This window comes from Cygnus olor, chromosome 19, assembly GCF_009769625.2.
Source record: "Cygnus olor isolate bCygOlo1 chromosome 19, bCygOlo1.pri.v2, whole genome shotgun sequence".
Lineage (NCBI taxonomy): Eukaryota > Metazoa > Chordata > Aves > Anseriformes > Anatidae > Cygnus > Cygnus olor.
This window is the reverse complement of record NC_049187.1, coordinates 5400954-5417775: the sequence shown is the minus strand read 5'-3', so window position 1 is coordinate 5417775 and position 16822 is coordinate 5400954. Positions and strand designations below refer to the sequence as shown.

Genomic DNA, 16822 nt, shown 5'->3' with positions numbered 1-16822 from the left:
CCCCGGCGCTTAACCAATAAGAGCTTGCTCAGCCCTCCCGTGCCGGCTCGCGCGCGGCGCCCTGCTCCGATTGGCCGCGAGCTGGACGGCAGCGCGTGCCGGCCGACGTCAGCGCGGGGGACCTCCGCCATTGGCCGGCGGGGGGGCGTCACGTGGGGGCGGCGGCGCGTGGCGCGAAGGCGGAAGCGCCCGGCGGCTGGTGGCGGCGGAAGTGCCGCCATTTGGCGGCGGGGCGGGCGGCGGGAGGATGCCGGGGGCGCGGCGCTCGCTGGCGTCCCCCGTGGTGAGCGGCGTGCTCTGCCCCTGCGGCTCCCCGCGGGCCGCCGCCGCTGCTCCCGGGCCCGGTTCCGTGACCGACGGTGGCGGCGGCGGCGGCTCCGGTCCCGGCTCCGGTGCCGGTCCCTGCGGGCGGGCGCTGTGCGAGGCCTCGGAGCAGGAGCGGCGGCTCCGCGCCCTGTTCCAGAAGCTGGACGTGAACCGCGACGGCGCGCTCTGCATCCACGACCTGGCCGTGGGCCTGGGCCGCCTCGGGCTGCACCGCACCGAGCTCGACCTGCTGGTGAGCGGGGCGGCGGGGGGAACGGCGGGCACCGGGCGGTACCGGGAGGAACGGGGGGGGGCCGGGCCCGCAGCTGCCTGCACACACCCCCCCCCCCGCCCCGCCTGGCAGTGCCCGGTTTCTGCTCGCCAAACCCGTGTGAGCCCGCCGCGGGAGCCGAGCTGCTTCCCGGTGCCGCTCGCTGCACGTGCGGGGCCCAGAGCTCGCTGCTGGCGGGGGGGGCGCTGCCGGCCCGGCTCACGAGGCTCTGAGCGTGTCGGCTCCCCGGCCCTGCCCAGGCGGGTTTGGAAGGGGGGTGGCTGCAGCCAGGGCGCCGCCGAGTTCTCGCTCCCTTCCCTCCCAGCAGCCTGCCTGGCACCCCGAAGGCTCGCTGCCTGGCTTTTTTGCCCCAAACATCTTACGCGTGCCCGTTTCACGTGCCTAATTATCTGAAGGGGTTCAGAATCTAGATAGGAAGGCTTCTGGGTTTGTGCAGCTCGCCCGTGAACCGTGCAAAACGCACGGCGCGCCGGGAGCTGTGACCTGCTGCGGTCACGCCGCTCCGTGTGGTGCTGTGCACGGCAGTCCCGGCTCCAAGGTCCAGCGTTAGTAACGCTGCCCCGTTTCATCGCAATCGCTGGGATTTAGGTCCCCGTGAATCAGAGGAACGAGCTCGTCAGTGCACACGCGGCTTGTCCCCGCGTCGTGTCTTGTATCGCGCGTGTAGGACTGTAAAACTGCTGCGTGTCCCGGGGTGACAGCAGGTGGATAAAGGGCTGTGGCCGAGGTGTGATCTCCAGGGGAATCAGTCCTGCAGGAGGGCTGCGGGGAGCTTCTGAGTCACTGAGAAGAAAACTCAAGTGATGGTTCCTGCTCCCTCCCTGCCCTGGGAGTGGTGACCCCTTTGGTCGCTCTGACCGTGTGCATCCACCCTTCCCAAAGTCGCCGGCTCCCTTCTAGCTCTGAACCCCCCCGTTTTAACGGTTAACGTTGCTTTTTGGTTGCTACCTTCCTCGCTGCTGCAGAGCGCGATAACTCTTGGGCGACGCGAGGATCCTGCGAGTGATTTACTTGTGCCGCTTCTAAAAATAACGTCAGTGCCATGGCGAATTGCTGCGGCGTGTGCTTCGGTGCTGAAACCTGATTACACCCCATAAATCACCTGTGCATGCCCTGTGAAGTGCTGACCTGCTGCCCCCTGTGGGGCTGAATCCCTGAGCTCTGGCAGGAGGCTCTCATCCCCAGAATGTTCTGTGCCTGCGTGCCGGTCTCGGTTTGCATTCCCTTCTTCTCCCGGGCATGTTACTCAGTCCAGCCTGACATTTTCCAGGCTGGGAGGATGCGCTACGAACCAAAATGCTCTTTTACTTTCCGGCAGAGAGTTTCTTTGCTTGCCGCGCTGCGGGAACGGCAGAGAGGAAATGTTCTGCGGGGACTGGAACCGCTCCGCCCGAGGGGAGCGCTGCCTGGATGCCGGTGTTGCTGCTGAAGCCCTCACCCGTCGGGACTGCTCCTCGGCCCTTTGCTTCCTCTGCTTCCTCTTCTGCCCTGCAGGAAGTGGCTGGGTAGAGCAGTGGAGCTCGTGGTAGTATTGCAGAGCACCCCCTGCAGCAGCATCAAAGTTAGCTCCTGTTAGGGGCAGGAACGCAGGGTTCAGACCTCTCGGTTCCACTTAGACGCGTGAGGGCAGGCCTTGGAGAGCCGGCTGGAAAACTTCCACCCTGTGGTTTTCTTTTTATGAAAAGCTGCATAAACTTCCTGTTTCCCAGGGAGTTCTATTAATAAGTCATTCCTTTTCCTTCCCCAGCCTGAGCTAAGGATGACACTTTGACACGTGGGGTAGCTAATGCCACGTCGCGGTCAGGAGAGGTGCGTAAGGGTCGAGATGAAAACCTCTGGCCGAGCGGACGTGGTGTTTGGGGACCGATCTGAGCACAAATCACACGGGCTGCTTGCGATCGGTAAATCACTGAGTGCCTCAGGTACCTCTTACTTTTCCCCCCGTGCAGGAGTACATTTGATACGGGAGTTCCCTTCCAGTGCTTGAGGGACAGCTGGAGAAAACATCAGCCTTGTGATGCCAGCTGTGAGTGGCTGAGCTCTGCGTCAGCAGGCTAAAAGTCCTTGTGGCAGCAGTAACCGCTCTGGGCCGCAACTCGAAGAGGGAACGAGCGATATTTTGTCTCCTTCAGCCTCTGAGAGTTCTCACCCAGATAAAACCCTCGGTAGCGTTCTCGGAAAACTGCTGCCTTTTGTTCTAGGGGTGGCCTTCGGCGCCGGGGGAGAGAAGTCGTCGTACACAGATGTCCTTTGGGTGGAATTTGCTTATGTAAACGATGTTTTTTTTAAAGCCATGCTGTTATCTTTAAACCATTTGACAAATCCCGCGTGCCAAATCAGTGAGCCTTCTAGAGAAACGCTTGTTTGCGCTGGGTCCGTGAAGCAACGCGCATACCTCGCTGTGCCTGAGCAGTAAGGGAGTGACCACGTGCAAACTGTTGTAGAGGCATTCCTCGTCTCCTGTGTAAGGAACGCTTCGCTGCCGAGTTAAATCTGCTTCGGGAGTAGTTAATCTTTTTACTGCTCCCCGACTTCCCTCCTGAAAATGTTTGCGTAGGTTTATGGAACTGAAAATATGCGCTTAATGGGAGTGAGGGTAGTGGAACCAGCACTGTGCTTCCTGCTCTGTATCTGGAGGTGGTGCGTTGCTAAAAAGTGACAGCATTTATACCCTCCCTGATGTACTTGTTTCTCCCGACCTCACCTGTGCGACTGCCTGTTGCTGCCAGGGTCTCGCCTTCCCGTAGGAATCCACCCCAGCTCCCATTCTGCCCGAATCCTCCCGCTGCCTTTCATCGCCCCGTTCTCTGCCTGGTGTCTCCTCTTTGATCTCCAGGTGCTGTCCAAACTCCCCCGCAAATCCTGCTTTCACGTGTGCTGAAGGGGCATAACCGTGCTGCCGCAGGGCTCTGCGGGGTTTGGTTCCCTTCAGGCTGCTCTGAAGGGCTTTGCTTTTCGGGGGTGGCTCCTGGGCTCCTCCAGCTGTCAGGGAATGGGCGCGGTGTCCCCACTGTTGCTGCGACAGCTGCTCAGTTAGCTCTGGCCAGTTTCCGTCCGTGATGGATGGGCTGAGAAATGCTTTGTATTATTGCAATTTTGAAAAGATTTAATCTTATTTCTGATCAGTACTTTATCATCTCTCATGCCTTTATTTAATATTTCTTTTAGACTCTTATTTCTGCAACTATTTTACTCTCCAAGACTTGACTACTCCATATTACGCTATGGGTAATGTCCTAAAACCCTCAGCGGCTGTACGGGGCGGAGGAAGCAGGGGCTCTTTCTGTGCAGTGCCTTCACCTGTTTCCCTTTGGCAGCGCTCTGGAAGCAGATAACCCCAGCTTTTATTGTGCTACAGAAGTCTGTGAGTAAAAAAAAAAAAAAAAAGAGCAAAACTGCTTGATAATCTAGGCTGAAATCTCACCCCCGAGCTGTGCTCTCAGGTCCAACATCTTCATGGTCCGTGTGTCTCGGATCCTGCCGGGGCAGTTGGGAAGCTGGTGGCCAGGGCTCTGGAACTCATCGGTGGGGTTGAGCAACGCAAGGTCACAATCACACAAGCGAAGCCGTGTTAGAGGTTGATGTTCCAGCTCGTAGCCTTCCTCCTGCTGGCAGCGACTTGCCAGCGGCTTCTCAGCCGCCCATCTCCTGGCTAAGCCCAGAGGACAGCTTTAGACACCCTGAGCTGGTCCGAGAGCAGTTTCACCTTGCGTTAATAACGCGTTAAGTAACTCCAGATGTTTGGGGATGTCGTGCATTAAAACGGCAGCCAGAAACGGGGTGTTTGGGCTGTGGGGAGCGGGGGCTGGTGGCTCTCCGTGTTCTGAAACGTGTGGTTTGAGGAGGGCCCTGCTCCCAGGCGCTTGGGAGACGCGAACTGTAGGTCAGTGATTTTGCTGCAGATAAACCCTCCGCATCTGTGCTCAGGGGATGAGTCAGCGCGGATTCACCCGCGTAGGTGTTCTGAAGACGCAGACGAACCCTTCGCGATCCATCGCACGAGTCCCAGACAGCCACCGCGGCGGGGAAATGCGGGGCTGCCGTGGGCACCGGGAGGCTTCCCCGCGCGGCGTCGCTGTTGGTGCCCCGTGACGGTGAGTGCCGGGGAGGGAGGCTGCCTGGAGCGTCGCTGTCCCAGCCCGGTGGTGACAGGGAGCCTCTGCTCGGACCTGGCCTCCTCTCGTCGGACGCCTTGCTGCGGTTGACTTGGCACGAAACCGGCAGCGCGCGTCCCTGCTCGCTGGGGTAGGTTGGAAGTGAGATTTAGGTGCAGACGTAGCCGAGAGGAGCTCGCTCTTGCTTAACCCCCGCTGTTGGTACGCAGGTGAGCTTACCCCCGTCTGGCTGCGTACCACGGGGCCGGGTAGGCAGCTCCCCAGAGGTGCCCTCCGGGAGCGTTCCAGGATGGCTTTTTGCCCCACAGCACGGCGAGTCGGAGGAGCCCGGTGCCTCGCGGGGTTATTTAGCCGAGACCTTTCTCCGAGTTACGGGTGATAAGGGAGGAGGACAGCGGCTGAGCCCCGCCAGGCGCAGACGTGGCTCTGGGCCCTCGGTTCTGACCGCTGACGTCGCCCCACGAGCCCCGGTCCTGCGGAGGGGTGCCCCGCTCTCCCCGCGGGGCTGCACCCTGCGGACGCTGCTCGCTCCAGACGGTAGCGGAGCGAGTGCCTGCGGGGTCCCCGAGCTGAGTGCAGTGAAATGCTGGAGCCGACGCGAAGCAGCTGGGTGCCCGAGCAGGGCTTGCGCTGGGGCTTTGGCCTTTCCCCGGGTGCTCTGTGCGGCGGTGTTTAATTACCAGGGCTGGGTTCCTTGGTGAGCAGCGTGAGATAGATCCTCGTCCCGATCCGGGCCGTTGCCTGTTCGTCAGCTTGGGAGGGGAATAAATGAAATTACCGAGATAAGGGCAGATAAACTAACCAAAAACTCGAGTGGACTTGGTGGTGGTTTTCTTTGCCTCAAAGAAACAGAAGTCAGCGACAAGTCTGGCTGAGCACCGAGCGGCGTTGTGTTAACAAGATGCCACGAGGACTGCCCTCCCGTTTGCGAGCCCCCCGGAACAGGGAGTGCTGCGTCTCCGGGTGCCCCTGGTGCCCCCCTGGCGCCGGCAGGAGGAGGCGGGGGGCGGGAGCGCTGCTACAAGTAGGTCTGAAAGAAAGGCGGTGAATGGGGCTTTGTTCTTGGCCGTGTCCTAGGGCTATATCAGGGCCTCCGAATGTGGGACACAGCGCGGTGTGGTGATGCCCCAGGGTTGGTTTGGAGCATCGCTGTCAGGGGGCACGTTGCTGCTGTGGGGTCTTCCCAGCAGCTGGAGGGGCTCGGAGCAGAGAGCTCCGCTCCGCGAGCGATTGCTGACGCCGCTGGGCCCTGAGCTGCCCCGAGACGTGTTGCTGCGTGGGGTGCGAGGCCCCGGAGGCGAGCAGGGGCCGGGTGACGTGGCCGCGGGGCCGTCACGGCTCAGCTGCTGCTTTCCTGCCGGCGCTGAGCTGCGGGGCTGTGCCCGCTGATCCGTTGGGTGCAGGGAGAGGCCGACTGTCCGCCTCCTGAGCGCTGAGGGCGCCCTTTTGGCCCTTCCCGTGATGGGACGTGGCCGTGGCACAGCCCCGAGTTCCCCCGGCGTGTCTCGGTGTGCCGCTGGCACTGCGCTCAGCTCCAGCGGCTGGGATAGCCGCTTGTGCCCGGGTTCCTGCGAAGAGGCCTGCTTTTTGTCGTGCTGCTCGCCGAGCTCTGCCCTGCCACCCCGATACGTTCACGGGGTTGGACGGCACTGGGCAGCTTCGTTAGTTAAGCAGCGGTGGCCAAGACGTTCAGGTTCCTACAGCGTGCTGCCAGAAGCGCCGTGCAGGGCTCCTTTCAGCTCTTTCCCCTTTTAAAGTACGTAAAGTCTCATCTTTCTCAAATTACGTAGGGAAAGACGAGAGGTGGGTGCGAGAGCGGTGCCAGCAGCATTCCTCGGGTGTCCCTCGTGCAGCGGCGGCTGCTCGGGGGCGTCCCGGGGCTGCGTCACTGCGGGGTCACGCCGGGACCCGGAGCAGGCGACCGCAGCGGCAGCTCCCCCTGCGCGGGAGGAGAGGTTTCGCTGCTCCCCTTCCCTCTGCCCAGCTCGCTTTTTACCCTCCCTCCCGCATTTTTTCGGCGTGAGCTAGCTGTCTGCTGACGAGGCTCGGGTTCCTGCTGGAAAAGGCTGCGTGCTCGCTCAGGAGTCGTGCAGAAGCCATCTTGGAGCAAGCGGAGGCTGGGACCCGGCTCCTGCCCGGTGCTGCCAGCCCAGCAAGGCCCAGGGCCCGCGGGAGACGTGGCAGGTACCGGGCGTGCAGGACGGGATCGGAGAGGCCGTGCAACACCTTGGGTTTGCTCCCTAAAAGCAGACCTCCCTTCGCCAGCCCGCACCACGAGGAAAACACTGTTTTAATTAAGCGATCACGTCATCCTCTCGCTCTTTCCCTTCTCCTTTGTCTCCGTTGGGGTAGATGGCATGGTTTTGTCACCGCCTTCTGCTCCGTTACCCCATGACCACACCTCGGTGGTGCAGGACAGCGGGGCCCCCAGGAGCCCTTCCCTCCTGACAGCCCCGGACTCGGTCCCTGCAAGCAGCTGGAGCCGAAAGCCCGACCCTGCCGAGGGGTTAGGTTGGGAGAGGAGCTCTGGTGCGGGCTCGGTTTGCGATTTCTAGAAAAAAACACGAATTTTTGTTCCTCTGCGTGCCGGCTCAGGCCGGACTTGCTGCGTTTGTTGCAGCTGTTGTGCGTGAGCGCTTGGCCTCCTGGCGGTGGGGTGATGCTGGTGTGCAGCTCCCCGGAGGAGAGCGGTTGCCTTGCCTCCAGCTGTAATCATCTCGCTGTTACTGGCTTCATTGTTCTGACCTAATAAAATTCCTCGCTTGGTAAAATAAATGCTTTTTTTTTCCAAATATGATCAGAAAAGTCTGTTCCCCAGGAGCTGGGTGGATTAGTGCGGCGGGAGAATTCCTCCGAGGTTTTCTGTAGCGAGGACAAAAGCCAAGGAAGAGTTGCCGAGTTCCTGCTTTAACTGCACCCCGAGCAAGTACTTTCTTGCACCGACGGCTATTTACTGTGCATGGGCGAAGGGAGATGGGGTCCCTGCCATGCACACGCCCCAAACAGCAGCTCATGCAGCACGGAGGAACCGAGCAGCAGCGCCCAGTAAGGTTAGCTGGCCTAACGCGTCCTCGCACGGAGCTGCCCAGCGCCGTGACCGCTGGCACAAGCCCCGGTCCCGCTCGTGCGCCTTGCCCTCGCTGTCTCCAGTCCCTCTGGGCGGCGGAGCTGTGTGCCTGCTGCTGCAGGAGGCAGCTCGAGTGCCTGTCTCCTCCTGACCCCATCCGTTGTTCCCCCAGCGCTCTGCGCGTCCCGGCTGCGTCGGTGAGGCTGCGGGAGCGAGGTGGGCGCGGAGCTGATGGGGCTGCGGGAGCTGCCTGGAGCTCACGGCCACCAGAAGAGCTCCCGTTCGCTGCTGCTCCTGGAGCCGTAGCCTCGGGCCGCTAAAAGTGGATTTTGATGGACTGGGCCCGGTTCAGAGAATCTGCTTTGCTCCTCCTTTGGCTCAGCGGCGTTAGAAGTGTTAAACTACCACCTTAAAGCGCTGTCATTCAGGTCCTTCAGAAAGCAATGTAACTCCTCTGCTGTAGTTGTGATGGCTGGCGCCGGCACAGCACACCTACCTCCTGCTCCTCTGCCTGCGCCTGACCCACATCCCTGCCGCAGCGCCTGCTCGTGCCCCGCGTGGCTGCCTCTCCCTTCCCTTTTTGGTTCTGCCTTTCTGTGTGCGTTGAGTTTTAAAGTTAAAACCGTTCTGTGCTGTATGTGGACCTTATGACTGAGCAGCGTTTTTGTCTCATTAAGTAACTGAAGTGTATTTGCAGAAGAATTCTTTGTAATGTGAATTCTTCTGCGTACTCGTCCCTTTTTCCATTACTCAGGTTGGTTAAAGGAATTCAGCAGTAGCACGTCCCCTACAATGAGATGCTTTACATTCTTCCTCTCAAATTTATTTGCAGATGGGCTGCTTAAAACTTGTAGTTCTTCCAGGTTTTGGATTGTAGTTTTATATCTGATACCTGTAGAACAAAACTTTCCTACTGTTTGCCACCGGCGAAGGTTAAAAACCGAAACAGAAGTCGGGTGCATGGCGAGGAGCTCGCCGAGCTGCTGTTGGGAGCCTCGGTGATGGGATCTGCGGGGTGCTGTGTTATCGTGGTAAAGAAGCAAGCTGTGCTCGTAGGGCAGAGCCGTACTGCTCCGGGAGGCGAGGCACGCGGCGCCCTCCTCCCGCAGACGCAGGTGATGGGCAGAGATGGGGGCTGCCAAGGGGCTCCCTGGTACCCCAGCGCAGACACAGCGTGTCCCCGGGGGGCTGGTGCTGCAGACGGGCGCTGTGGTGCAGCCCCACAGCAGGTCTGGGAGCTCCTGAGGGGGATGTTTTGTGTTCGGGGCCGCGCGGTGACGCGTGCTGGTGCTGCTTGTGCTGCCTCCGCGCTGTGCCCCAGCTAATCCCTTGCTCGACGCCGCGCGTTGCGAGGCTCCTGCCGCAGAGCTCCGGCCCGTCTGCTCGGCGGGGCCGTGCCCGCGGCGTGTCAGAGCGTGCGGAGATAAGCAGCCACACTGTGCCAGCGTGTCGCTGGAAGCCCGACGGCAGGAGCACAACGCGGCACCAAACAGCTCTTGTCGCCGTAACAGACCGGAGAGAGGGAGCAGCTCGAGGTTAATTCAGCCGCGGCTCCGGGGAACCGCCTGCCGCCCGAACAAAGCCCCGCTGCCGAGCCCGAGGAGCGGGTACGTAAACGCTGTGCCCAGCCCCGCGCCTCCGAGCTGCCCCGGGGCCGCGGCCGCCGCGCTCGCTGCCCTCCCCGCCCGCCGGGCGCGCTCCCCGCGGGTGCCCGCGCGCTCCCGGCCGCCTGCGCGCGCTGCCTGGCTCCGGGGCCCCGCGGCGCTGGGAGCGGCGATTGGCTGGGCGCTGCTGCAGTGGGGACGCAGCCCCGGTGCTCAGCCCCGCCGGTGGGATGCGCCGGGACGCGCCGCTTCCTCGGCGGCTCTGAGAAGCCTGAGCCTCTCCGAGAGGCTTTTTTTTTTTTTAAGCTCTCCTCCCGAGCGCGGCATCTCGGCTTTTCTGTGCAAGCGTCCTCTGCAAAGCTCGGCGTCTTGGCTTCTCCGTGCCAGAGGTCTTGCGCTTTGTCTGTTGCCACCAGATTTGTGAGGCTCCTGTACAATGAGCTGCTTGTCAGGCCAGGCACGACTGCGCTAGCAGCAATTTCAAAAGGCAGGAAGCGTCCGCAGGAGCCGGGCCGTAAGGAATCGGAGCCCGTGGAGCCGCTGCCTTGAACCTCCCTCCCGCTGGCCGCCGTGCCCGTTCCCGTCCTGGGGTGCTCGGCGGCGTGCTCAGCACCCTCGGCGGCGGGCGGCTGCGAGCGCGCGGGCTTTCCCTGCCGGGGACGCTCGCTGCGGAGGCGATGCTGCAGAGCCTTTGGCATTTTCTGTCTAGCTTCCTTCCCAGGGCCGTATGCCAAGGTCCTGCAGATGAAAAAGAGGATGAGGCCAGGAACACCAGCCCACTTCCAGGCCCCGGGGAGAAAGGGCCAAAGATGTTGGGGAAGCCACAGGACAGAGGGACTGACCCCACTGAAAGGAGACCAACTATCCTACTGGTGGTTGGACCCGCAGAGCATTTTCCGAAGGTAACGGGATATCCAGGGGCCTGCAGAGGGGTCGGCCAGGCCAGCGGGGAGCAGGGGGAGTGTGCAGGGATGAGCTGTGTGTGTGTGCTTGGGGAGGGGGCGGCAGTAGTGAGCGGGTCCAATGCGTGTGCTCGCTAGGAGGGAAATGGGGGGGACCAGGGGAACGACTGCAAAGAGGCAATGTAACCTTTCGGATGCGACGTTCAAAGGAAAAAAAAAAAAATACCCTTTAGGGGAGTATGGGGGTCTGAAATCCTTGGTGGCTTGCAGGCAGCGTAACTCAGAGGGCAGGGGATGATAACGCAGGTTAGTGGCGAGCCCCTGCACTGCCCTGCCCTGCCCTGGAGATGGGAGCGGGACCCAAAAGGTCCCGAAATCCTCGGGAGTCAGTCTGGTAATTTGGCAACCCTCTGGAAACTGCAAGGAACTAGCGTGGTGGGAGTAACCGAGCGCGTTGGCTGATGGCCCGGCCCGCAGCAGGCAGGGCTGTCCCCGGGGTGCGGGCAGCACGAGGAGGAGACCAAAATCTGCGGGGACGGGAACTTCCCGGGGTGGGCGCGCGGTTGGCGGAGGATAAATGGCGAGGCTTTGTCTGGGGGGAGGCGAACAAAAGCGGCTTAGTTTCGTGCTGGCCTCGTAGTACGAGGCTGGCTGACGGCAGTTCTGGCTTATTTGCGAGGGGGAAGGGAACGCTGCCCGTCTCCTGAGGGTGATGCAGCCGGCTCTTGCTTCGTGGGGTTTGTGGCCGGGGGTGTGACCCGGCGGAGCTGGGCAGAACCCCTGCGGGAGCCGGGGCTGGCTGCGGCGCTGAGGGGAAGCGCTGGGTGAGTGGCAGGATCCGGCTTGCTCGGTAAGGAAATGGGGTTGCTGCTGTGAGGCTTCTCTAAAATGGGGGCTGAGCAGGTTCGGGCTGCGGAGGGGCCGAGTACCTCCTGCTGGTGGTGTGAATGGCAGCAGGCAGGGGGGCGTCTCGCGTCCCGCCGAGCAGCAGCCGCTCCCTGCCTCAACCCGGCTGAAATATCTGCAGGGAGGAAGACTTCTGCCTTCGGCCCCGCCACCAGCAGCGAGCACTGTGCGTCTTCTCCAAAGCCAGAGGCGTGCGCGCCTTGAGGAGAAGAGGAGGACTCTTGCGCGCAGAGGTTGAGGAAGGACAGAGGCTCGGAACCAAAGGAGGCTGCGATGAAAACCTTGAAAGGGCAGGGCTGCAAATCTCCGGTACCTTCCGAGGGAACAACGGCCCCTCAGTCAGGGAGAGCCCATCTGTTCACACCTGCAAATGAGGCTTTCTCTGCAGCGGGGAGGGCGCTGACAGCAATCTCCCCTCGCCTCCGTGACCCTGAGAAGCTTTGCTTTATAGGAACCCTAAAATTGGCTAATGCAGGAATGCCTGGAGGATAAGGATGTGATAAAATGGAGTTACTGCAGCTTAGGAAGGAACTGCCCATCTGCTGCGAGGCCGTGGCTGTGTAATTTTAGCCTGTCCTCCCTGTCAAGTAAAATACGGAGCAAAGCTGTCCTCGGGAGGATTATGCAGATAGGTTTTACCTTGCAGTCCAACCAGCTAATGCTGCGCCCAGTCACCGCGGCTCAGCTGATGGACAGCAGCTTGTGAAGCTCGCCCGTATATCTGTGCTCTAATTACCCGTCTGGAGTAGAGGTGTTGTAAAAAGTCCAGTACGGCCTTAGGGGCAGGTTATAAATCACCGCGAGCAGCCGGTGTTACGGGAGGGGTAAAGAAAATGTGGGGGACACCTGGCTTCTGTTCTCTGCCGCTGCACGGCGGTGACCTTGGGGTAAGTCTCTTCACCGCGTGCCGCTTTGTTTCCTGAAGACGCCTGTAGCTGCTAAAAGCACACAAAACACCGTGCCTGGTGCTTGGCTCCCTGTAAGGAATTTGTGTGTCCGTAAACGGCTGAAGGTGCTTCCTAGTCGTGGCTCCTCGATCCTCGCGTCGGTGTCAGCTCAGCTCCTTCACCAAAGGGAACGGCTCCGACACGAGTTGTAGGAGAGCGTAGGAGAAAACGCCGCCCGTAAACGCGATGCGTTGGCTCCGGGGCGCGTGTGCGCAGGAGAGGCGCCACCTGCCCTCCGTGTCACCGTCCGGACTTGTAACTTTGGAGCTGTGATGTCGGCGGAGCAGGTCACCTCTCCCGGCGTGCTCACCTTGGTGCCACGTACCGGCGGTTTGCCTGCCTGCCCCGTCCCTGTCCTGCCCCGGGCGCGGGCCTGGCCGAGCGCTGCGCCGTGCTCCGCGGGGTCTCTGCAATCATTAACTCCCCCCTTCATACGCGTTACGCTGTTTGTGATCTGCGAGGACTTCCTGTACTGTACGATTAATTATAAGCTAACTTCCAGAAATCAAAGCACCAAGTCAGCAGGGCCTCCTGAAATCTCCGAGCAGCAGCTCTGGTGTGCTTGCCCAGAGAGCTGCTTTGCCTCCGAAGGAGGACGTTAGCTGTGTGGCTGTGACGCTCGCTGGCACTTGATATTTTTAGGGACTTTTTTTTAGCGAAGTAAATTTAAAATCAAACGGCGTACTCTCTGCTCCTTGTATGGCTACGTCTTCCCATCCTCTGGGAGGTACCTCCCGGAGCTGCTGGAGGAAGCTAGCGGGGAGGCAGATGCCTGGGAGACTACAAATGACTTGGAAAGGTTAACGCCGACATGGCAGGCTGTTGGACTCGTAACTCACAATGTTTAAGCAAGAGCCAAATCCTGTGAATAAACTGGAAAATGGATTTGTGGCTTCCTTGATGAGAAGAAAAGCGAGTGTCTTGTAGAAGGAGCCCAGAGCCCTCCGCTGCCCCCTTCAGCGGGGTTGGCTGCCGTTATTCGTGGGGTGACAGCTGGTGGTGATGGCGAGGGGTGACTTGGAAGGGCTGGCTAGCCTTGCAGCTCTCAGCCCTGCCCTTGGCTCGATGGGCTGGGGACACAGCCCGTAAGTGAGGGATGCACTGCCCAGAGCTCCCACGTCTCAAGCCCGGGGGCTGCACCCGCGCCCCGGGGGCTCCGTGAGCGTTTGGGGGCTGCGTGGTGGCAGCGGGCAGTGATCCCCTGCTCCTTGGTGCAGGCAGCACGGATCCGGCAGCTCAGAGACCTGTGTGGCTGTTGGGTGCTTCCACATTTACCAGGATGTTTTTTAGGTGAAATCTAAGAACTTGTAAACGCTTTTTTTTAAATTCCCTTCGTCATTATAACCAGAGTTGCTGGTATAAGCTTAGTTCGTAATCTGCCTCTCCTTCTTAGCTCGCTGTCCTGTAATTAATACCCTGCATAAATCGGCTTTCTTAAGCTCGTTACCTCTCTCCTTTCCTCTGACGTAGGTGGTAAGGCTTTCTTTCCTAAAATGTGCAGGTTTTGCCTTTTGTTCTAGCTGCCAACTGGAGAAGGAGTTTATTAGGGAAATCTGCATCACGTTGGCATGGCAACTGAGCCGCCAAGCACCTCGAATAGCGATGCTCGGCGCCTCGGGGGAAGGCGTGCAGGGGATCTCGAGGCTTGGTGGGCAAATCTGAGTTCTGTCTGTTCGTTTAGCGCCTGGGCCGGGAGGAGCTGCCTGCCTTGGGCTGCCTGCTGAAGGCACTGATTTTGGTCGCCCCGTGCGTAAAGTCGGGGCGCTGCTCGCAGCGAGACGCGGGGCGGGCAGGCTGGGCTGTGCGGTGGCGTGCGTGTGGTGAGCTGCTGCAGCTGATCCCTAAGAGGATCTGGAGGCCCTGAGAAGATCCTGTTTTCGCGCAGAGACGTCAGCAGGGAGCAGGTTAAGCCCGGTTAGGTAACGCGCGGCGGTGCCGGGGCAGGTGAGGTGCTGGGAAGCCCTCGTGGGTCACGGCTCCCCGCGGCACCCCATTGCTGCGGGGGCACGAGCTGTTAAGCTTCTTAGAAAAATAAAACAACAACAAACCTTGAAACAACCCCCAGATTAAATATTCCCGATTCGTGCAATCGATGTGCTGCCCCGCAACCAGCTCACGACTGACCTTGGCTTGCTTTCTCCCAATCTAAAGAGCAAAACACCGCGGTGACGGCGTGAAGGCCCCTCGCGCATCAAGGTGCGAGGAGGAGAGCGCCGCCCGGACTTTGCCCTGGCCAGGAGATCTGTTTGAGCAGAGCAAACACAAGGAAACGTCGCTGTGTCCGCAGGCTGTGAGCAGCGAGCAGTCGTTGCCGCGGTGCCTCGAGCGCAGCCAGCACCAAGCGTCTGGGCAGCTGGTCACCGGCTGCGTGGGTTTTGGGTCTTCGGCGTGACAGCTTCTCCGTGGCAAACAGCGAGATATAAATGTAATTTGTATTTATAACTCGTGTTTTATAGTGGTGCTGGCAGTCAGCAGCTCGGTAGCGAGCAGAGCTCTTAGCCTGCTGCACTTGGTCGGTGTTTTCACTGCGGGGCTGGGTGTTATCCTGGGCACCTGACTGCAGGAAGCGCTCCGGAGCCTGTAATTACGCCTGCGTTAATTGCTGCGTGTGCCGCGCTCCCTCTTCGGCCGGCCGTGTTCGGGATGAAAGCTCAGGAAGTCGCTCACCAGGCGGTTAAATTGAGTGGCAGGAACTGGAAAATGTCGTTCTGCCCGGGCCACTTTTCGTTATGGAGCGCACCCGACTGCGCGGTCGGTCGGGGCCGGGGGAGGAGGGGAGGCCGGGCCGGGAGCAGCTGGGGCTGCTGGAAGCCTGCCCGCGGTCTGGGAGGTTTGCTGGGCAAGCCTCGGGCACGCCCTTCGTCGCTGCCTCCGTCAGGGTGCTGGTGTCCGGGGGTGCCTGCCCCAAGGTGTCCGGGGAAACCTCCCCGCCAAATCACTGCGCTCGGGCACAGCAGAGGAACCGCAGTAGCAGCGGGATTTCGAGGCTTTTGCTCAAGCTGGACATCCCAAATAGGACACGAAAGCGACAAGCGGCTGGCACCCTGCTCTCACTGGCTTTTAGAGGAAGAAATTTGGGAAGGTGGTGTCAGTCCTGTTGGGTCGTGGTGGGAGAGGTGGTGAGGGAGCCCGGATCCCGCAGAGCTGGGTGCGCAGATCCCCAGCATTACGGAGCAGGGTCGGAAAGGGGCAATGGGGCGGACGGAGCAGCAGGCGAGTGCCGCGGGTGTTGGCCGGAGCCGCCTGGGCGAGACGAGACAAGACACCCAGTAGGAGTTAACCGCGGTGAGCAGGAGTGATGCAAGGGCTCTGGGCGTACTGGGAGCGCACTGGGAGTGTACTGGGAGCCTGGTGCCGGCGGCGGAGCCTTCGTGGGAGGCTGCTGGCTCTGACGAGTGGGCCGGGGCTGCTACTGCTTCCCTTTTAAGTAGAAGGGCAGGGCTTGAGCAGCCAATCCCACCGGAGCCGGGGAGCTCATAGGCGCGTGTCATGGGACTCGCCGGCATTTCCTTCCCACCGCGCGCTGAAATTAGCTCGCGGGGCTCGCTCGCCTTCGCTTCCCTTCCCTTCCCGGTCCGTTGGAGCAGGGCAGCCGAGGCTCCGGCTCGGGACCATGCTCTGCCTCTGTCTGTACGTGCCGGTGCTGGGGCAGGAGCAGGCAGAGTTTGAGTACTTTGAGTCCAAGGGGCTGCCGGCAGAGCTCAAGTCCATCTTCCGCCTCAGCCTCTTCATCCCCTCGCAGGAGTTCTCCACCTACCGCCAGTGGAAGCAGGTACGGCCGCGGGTGAGTGCTGCCGGGGGGCTCGAACAGCCCCGGGTGGCTGCTCGGCGGGGGAGAAGTTCGTTAGGGCTCCGCTCTAATAGCGGGGCACGGCACGGCCGCGTGTCCTGCCGAGGCAGGGACGGCTGGAGCAGTGCGGGTGGGCTGCTGGGTTCTTTTGCTTTAAATCCGGTAGGAGCTCCGTGCTTCTGAGACTGCTTAAACCAGTTGATGTGACGCCATTTAAATAGTTTTTTTTTTTTTTTCAAGCTGTGGATTCCTCTGCTGAAGTTAAAGGCTTCACATCCTCTTCCTTTTCCTCCTCCGCGCGCTGCCGTGTCTGCCCGGTGTCCGTGAGCCCTGCCCGCCGCAGCAGGGGGAGCGGCCGCGTGCCGCTGAGCGGGGAGCTTGTGCAAGAGCATTTCTCTCCCTGCTCAGGGCAGATTCAGGGACTCTGCCAAGCGCTCTGCTCGGCTCCATCTCGCAGCCCGTGCTTCCAGCTGGCTGCTGGCGGCGTTTTCACGACCGGGCTGTCGAGAGCACGGGCAGCCGCAGAGCGGGGCAGGCTTTTTGGGCAGACACAAACCCGGCTCTAACGGGCTCTCAGATGTGTGGGGTCCCGAGCGTGCTGCAGGGCCACGTGCTGTGTGGGTGGCTGTGAAACGCGGCTGGGGAGCGGGTCTGCCTGCCCCGATCGCTTCCCTGCTGGTAGAGCAAGGAGCTGCAGGCGGGTTTTTGTTGGCGTCTCCGGAGAAGATGCCGGAGCTCGGCATTCGGGGGCGAGTTGTACAGTCGCATCTCTGCCCTGCCCCTGAATTATTCGTGGCTGCCAGCTGGCCGGGGTTACGCTCAGAGGGAAGCCCTGGTTCAGCTGTTGGGGGCCGGCTGCAGCATGTGAGAGGGGCTGGTCTATCTTTAGCCCG

General features: G+C 61.0%; 1 protein-coding gene across 7 annotated transcripts in view; it reads left to right on the top strand.

The window, feature by feature from the left end:
* Positions 1-141: 141 nt before the first annotated feature.
* The window catches only part of SLC25A25 (solute carrier family 25 member 25), a 25114-nt gene continuing 8433 nt past the window's right edge, over positions 142-16822 (top strand). Inside the window, exon 1 of one of the 7 annotated variants that reach the window (XM_040531642.1) lies at positions 142-559. In XM_040531642.1, the coding sequence (XP_040387576.1) occupies positions 248-559 (312 nt within the window). In that variant the 5' untranslated portion in view covers positions 142-247. Of the gene's footprint in view, positions 560-9698; positions 10287-15256; positions 15924-16822 lie in introns of those variants that run through there. The other 6 variants (XM_040531643.1, XM_040531644.1, XM_040531645.1 and 3 more) reach the window with 6 other exon arrangements.